Below are 6498 nucleotides of genomic sequence, written 5' to 3' on the forward strand. Positions count from 1 at the left end.
TATCTTCTCCAGGGTCCCCCATCTCCTTGTTATTGAGGGAGCGCACCCAGGGTTTCATAGAATCATAGAAATCCTACAGTGCAGAAGGTGGCTGTTTGGTCCATCAAGTCTGCACTGATAACAACCCCGCCCTAGGCCCTATCCCCACAAACCCACACATTTACCCAGCTAATCCCTCTAACCTACACATCCCGGGACACTATGGGCAATTTAGCATGGCCAATCAACCTTACCTGCGCATCTTTGGCCGAAACTGGAGCACCCGGAGGAAACCCACTCAGACATGGGGAGAATGTGCAAACTCCACACAGACAGTGACCCAAGCTGGGAATCGAACCCGGGTTCCTGGAGCTGTGAGGCAGCAGCACTAACCCACTGTGCCACCGTGCTGTCCTTGGGTTTTACCATGTTGATTCTTGGGACTGACAGATCTGAGGAGAGATCAAGTTAGGATTATGATTTGATTTATTATTGTCATGTGTACTGGTATACAGTGAAAAGTATTGTTTCTTGCACACTATACAGACAAAGCATGCCATTCATAGAGAAGGAAAGGAGAGGGTGCAGAATGTAGTGTTACAGTCATAGCTAGGGTGTAGAGAAAGATCAACTTAATGCGAGGTAGGTCCATTCAAAAGTCTGACAGCAGCAGGGAAGAAGCTGTTCTTGAGTCGGTTGGTACGTGACCTCAGACTTTTATATCTTTTTCCCAACGGAAGAAGGTGGAAGAGAGAATGTCCGGGGTGCGTGGGGTCCTTAATTACGCTGGCTGCTTTGCGAGTTAGCAGGAAGTGTAGACAGAGTCAATGAATGGGAACTTGATTTGTGTGATGGACTGGGCTTCATTCATGATCCTTTGTGGGGTTTTTTTGCAGTTTTCGGTTGTGAGAGGGGATCTCATATAAAATTATAAAATTCTAACAGGATTAGATAGGGTAGATTCAGAAAAAATATTCCTGATGTTGGAGGAGTCCAGAACTAGGGGTGATAGTTTGAGGATAAGGGGTAAACCTTTTAGAACTGAGACGAGGAGAAATTTCTTCACCCAGAGGGTGGGGAATGTGTGGAATTCACTCCCACAGAAAGTAGTTGAGGCCAAAATGTTGTGTGATTTCAAGAAGAAATTAGATATAGCTCTTGGGAATAAAGGGATCGAGGGATGTGGGGGGAAGGGGGGGATCAGGATATTTAATTTGATGATCAGCCATGATCAAAATGAATGGCAGAGCAGGGGCTGGAAGGGCCGAATGGCCTCCTTCTGCCTCTAGTTTCTACGTTAAAGCCCCTTTTGCTCATTCGTCTATTGGATCCCAGCAAGCTCTTCCACGATAGAAAGGGCAGCAAGGCCCAATCCAGCCCTGTACCCATCCATGTGGCACTTTTCCTCTTCCCAATCACTGGATAGTGACCATCCTGACAAGATGTCTTGTCCTCGCTGGTGCGGCTGCAGTGAGGGAAACCATAGATGATCAGCCATGATCATATTGAGTGGCAGAGCAGGCTCGAAGGGCTGAATGGCCTCCTCCTGTTCCTATTTTATATGTTTCTACCTGGGTTCAAATCCCACCATAGGATCTGGAGAGTTTCGTCCAATTAATTAAATAATTCTAGAATTTAAAAGAAAATGGCTACCATCAGTAATGATGGCCACCAAATCCCCTCCACATCTACTTTATCCAGACCTTTTATCATCTTGTAAACCTCAATTTGATCTCCCCCCATTCTTCTAAATTCCAGAGAGTATTGGCCTAACCTGTTCAATCTCTCTTCATACGACAAAACCATCGTCTCTGGAATCAATCTAGTGAACCTCCTCTGAACTCCCTCCAATGTTACGACAGCTTTCCTCAAGTAAGGGGACCAAAACTGTGCCCAATACTCCAGGTGCGGCCTCCCCAATGCCTTGTATAGTTGCAACAATGCTTCCTTGCCTTTACTTTCTGTACAGTGGCACAGTGGTTAGCACTGCTGCCTCACAGCGTCAGGGACCCGGGTTCGACTCTTGGCTTAGGTCACTGTCTGTGTGAAATTTGCACGTTGTCTGTGTGGGTTTCCTCCGGGTGCTCCGGTTTCCTCCTACAGTCTGATTAGGTGCATTGTGACACGAACAGGCGCCAGAGTGTGGCGACTAGGGGAATTTCACAGTAACTTCATTGCAGTGTTAATGCAAGCCTATTTATGACTAATAAAGAAACTTAAAACTTTACTTTGAAACTTCAGCTATAAATCCCTTAATTGGATGTTGCAGTTCTATTGATGCACACACAGACAAGATTGGAGTCAGAATAGCTTTCCAAAACACTGGAGAGAAAGAGAAAAAAAGACTGTAGTTACTACCTAGCAAATCATCTATTTTTATTCCAAAAGACAAGAAGCTTTGCTTCAAGTGAACCATCAGAATTTCTAATACCAGGGACACAGAGAGAAACACTGCTTTTCAGTCCAATGTCCAAACTCCTCTTAAACTAAACCAGCAGCCCCGAAACTGAAAGTGAAACCTTGAATTCACGATGCCCAAAACACATGCCCTGCCACCCAGCCGGAAATTCCAAGTCAGTGCATGAGGCCCAGATTAAAAATAAACAAAACCCAATTTAAGCTATTGAAGCAGCAATAAATGGACTTAGAATCTTACAGTGCAGAAGGAGGCCATTCAAGTTTGCACCGACCACAGGCCCTATCCCCAGAACCCCATGCATTTACCCCCTTGATACCAAAGGGCAATTTAACATGGGCAATCCAACTAACCCGCACATTTTTGGATTGTGAGACGAAACCTGAGCACCCAGGGGAAATCCAAGCAGACACGGGGAGAACATGCAAACTCCACAGAGCCAGTGACCCAAGCCAGGAATTGAACCCGGGTTCCTGGCGCTGTGAAGCAGCAACGCTAACCCACTGTGCCACCGTGCCACCCAACTTCTAACTGGACTTCTAACCAGAAAGCCCAGCAACAGTGGAAAAACCCAAAGCTGCTTAACTGCAGAGAACATGATTTAAACAAAAAATATTTCTTACAGGACACTGATGTCACAATGTCAAGAAACATTGCTTCACATATATTTGATTTGATTTATTATTGTCACATGTATTGGGATACAGTGAAAAGTATTGTTTCTTGCGCAGTATACAAAGCATACCGTTCATAGAGAAGGAGAGAGTGCAAAATGTAGGGTTACAGTCATAGCTAGGGTGTAGAGAAAGATCAACTTAGAGTGAGGAGGTCCAGTCAAAACTCTGACAGCAGCAGGGAAGAAGCTGTTCTTGAGTTGGTTGGTACGTGACCTCAGACTTTTGTATCTTTTTCCCGATGGGAGAAGGTGGAAGAGAGAATGTCCGGGTGCATGGGGTCCTTAATTATGCCGGCTGCTTTTCCCAAGGCAGAGGTAAGTATTGGTGGAGTCAATGGATGGGAGGCTGGTTTGAGTGGTGGACTGGGCTTTGTTCTTTGTGAAAGTCATGGAAATCTGGAATTCTTTCCTGCAAAGTCTTCTAAAAGATGTGCTGGTTAGGGTGCATTGACCCGAACAGGTGCCAAGTGTGGCGACTAGGAGAATTTCACAGTAACTTCATTGCAGTGTTAATGTAAGCCTTACTTGTAACTAATAAATAAACTTTAACTTTTCAAATAGCCAGTTTGAAAATCTCAAAACTGTGACCGTTAGATTTTTAGGAGGAACCATTGGAAGGGAGATGGGCTTAAAATGGACATCTCATTGAATGGCGGAATAGACTGGAGGGGCTGAATGGCCTCCTCCTCATTCCTATCTTGTTAAAACAAAAGTAAAATATTTCTTTTGGTTTTCCCCTGTAGGATCCCACAAGCAGCCACCATCAAACAGCACCGAGGACACGAAGGAGCAATCATGACTCTGAAACGGAGTGCGGGATTGGTCACCGCCAAAGGCCAAGACCCAAACATTTCATTGGCCAGCCCGTCGTCCAGGAACATCCAATGAACTGATTTCAAATTTTGGATCTGCCTTTTTGATTGGCCCGTGTGCTTCCAACAAGCGTCCAATCGAGGGAGGTGGATCCTGCCGGTACAGGCAATAGAGTGGGGGGTGGTGGGTGGGGGGGCGGGGGGAACAAAAGTGCTATCAGTGAGGATAACAGCTGGAAAGGTCAAAGGGACTTACAGATCCAACAATACCTATACCAAGTACGAGCTGGAACAGCGGGCAAGAGTGAACATTGCAGGTCCAGACTCCCTTCGGCTGAATACGATGGATGCAAGACCGATGGAATTCCCAGAGAAGATTCCAGGATCTGTGAAGTTAGCTGATCTCGCTCCGAGGAAGCCAGAATCTAAAGATCTCTCCATAACATCCAACATGTCCCGAGGTGCTTTATAATATGTACTTTTTCAAAGTCACTGTTGTAGGTGCGGCGGTCAAAGTATGCACAGCGCAATCCCGCAAGCAGCAAGGATACACTTGTGATGTGGGTTGAGGGTTAACTAATGGACAAGGTCTCCAGGAAGAACTTTGCCAGCTCTCCTTTTGATTGGCAGCCGTGGGTTCCTGGGCTGGATAGGCCCACAGGGTTCAAGGTCTCACTTGAAAAGACAGCACCTCCAACAGTGCAGCACTCCCTGACTGGGAGTGACAGCCTGGATTATATGCTGAAATCTCTGGGGGATGGGTTCTTGAACTAACAAGCTTCTGACTCAGAGGTCAAGAATGCCACTTAATGAGTCACAGCTGACAGTATGTTGGCTACTACCATTGGCGCTAGAATCCTGGTTTTCCGAGTGGAAAACTGCCCACAATTCTTGCTCTGTGTTGACATCATGAGCCCATTGCCAGATAGTGAATGGACTTCTGGTGGTCCAGGCCCTCCCTTGATGTCCCCCTCACTCAAACATTAACCCAAATTAACCCTCACTTCTTGGATATGCTTACAAAGGGCCCTTTCTCTTATCATCTTTAGTTTTGTACAGGTTCCACATTTAAATCATGTGTAAATATTATTTGAGTGTAAATTAAATATTCCTGATGCCCCAATAAAATAATTGTCAAGAAAACCAAATTTCTGACTTGTTTGTGTGTTTTTTTTAAAAGATTTAATTTCACAAGATGTGGGCATCGCTGGCTAGTTTGGCATTTATTGCCAAAAGGTGGTGGTGAGCTCTCTTCTTGAACTGCTGCAGTTCGTATGGTGGAGGCGTGTACTGTTTGTGTTCGCATCAGCATTGATTGACTGTTGTGGAATTGGCTGACAGAAGGAACTACAGAGCAGGATCAGAGTGATTAAGGAGAACAAAACAGCCCACTTGACAGACACGCCATCGATCCACTCGCCCCACTCCCCGCCCACCACCTACCACACAGTGGCAGCAGTGTGTACCGTCTACAAGATGCACTGCAGCAAGTCACTCACCAAGGCTCCTTAGACAGCACCTTCCAAACCCACACCCCCTTGCCACCTAGGAAGACAAGAGCAGCAGATGTATGGGAACGCCATCAACTGCAAGTTTCCCTCCAAGCCACTCACCGTCCTGTCCTGCAGCTAGGTCACTGTTTTGTAATGATTCGTACCCACAGACTTTGGCAGGAAGACAAAGGGTATTAATAAGGATAAACTGTACAGAGGATTGCAACCTGCCTGCCCCCGCCTCAACCCCTTGGCCCCCACTGCCCTAGTCGCTACATGTCTCCAGACAGTCTTTTTTTATTTTATTATTGTCACATGGATTGGGATACTGTGAGAAGTATTGGGTTTGATTTATTATTGTCACATGCATCGGGATACAGTGCAAAACATTGTTTCTTGCATGCTATACAGACAAAGCATTCCTTTCAGAGTACATGGGGGGGAGGGAAGGAAAGGAGAGGGTGCAGAATACAGTGTTACAGTCATAATTAGGGTGTAGAGAAAGATCAACTTAATATAAGGTAGATCCATTCAAAAGTCTGACAACAGCAGGGAAGAAGTTGTTCTTGAGTGGGTCGGCATAGTAGCTCATTGGTTAGCACTGCTGCTTCACAGTGTCAGGGACCTGGGTTCGATTCCTGGCTTGGGTCACAGTCTGTGTGGAGTCTGCACGTTCTCCCTGTGTCTGCGCAGGTTTCCTCCAGGTGCTCCAGTTTCCTCCCAAATTCTGAAAGACGTGCTGGTTAGGTGCATTGACCCGAACATGTGCTGGAGTGTGGCCACTAGGCGATTTTCACAGTAATTTACTTGCAGTGTTAATGTAAGCCTTACTTGTGACTAATAGATAAACTTTAAGGTTGGTACGTGACCTCAGACTTTTGTATCTTTTTCCCGACAGAAGAAGGTGGAAGAGAGAATGTCCAGGGTGGGTTGGGGGTCCTCAATTATGCTGGCTGCTTTATGCTGGCAGTGGAAAGTGTAGACGGAATCAATGGACGGGAGGCTGGTTTGCGTGATGGACTGGGCTTCATTCTAAACCCGTTGTAGTTCCTTGCGGTCTTGGGCAGAGCAGGATCCCATACCAAGCTGTGATACAACCAGAAAGAATGCTTTCTACGGGGC

General features: G+C 46.2%; 1 protein-coding gene across 1 annotated transcript in view; it reads left to right on the forward strand.

Moving 5' to 3' along the window:
- Positions 1 to 4037, forward strand: part of LOC145361655 (SH3 domain-binding protein 1-like) — a 56736-nt gene extending 52699 nt beyond the window's left edge. Inside the window, exon 19 of the mRNA XM_080217537.1 lies at positions 3815 to 4037. Coding sequence (XP_080073663.1) covers positions 3815 to 3870 — 56 coding nt within the window. The 3' untranslated portion in view covers positions 3871 to 4037. The remainder of the gene's footprint in view (positions 1 to 3814) is intronic.
- The last annotated feature ends 2461 nt before the right edge of the window (positions 4038 to 6498 follow it).

This window comes from Carcharhinus amblyrhynchos, chromosome 35, assembly GCF_965287045.1.
Source record: "Carcharhinus amblyrhynchos chromosome 35, sCarAmb.v2.hapA, whole genome shotgun sequence".
In the NCBI taxonomy this organism is placed as follows: Eukaryota; Metazoa; Chordata; class Chondrichthyes; order Carcharhiniformes; family Carcharhinidae; genus Carcharhinus; species Carcharhinus amblyrhynchos.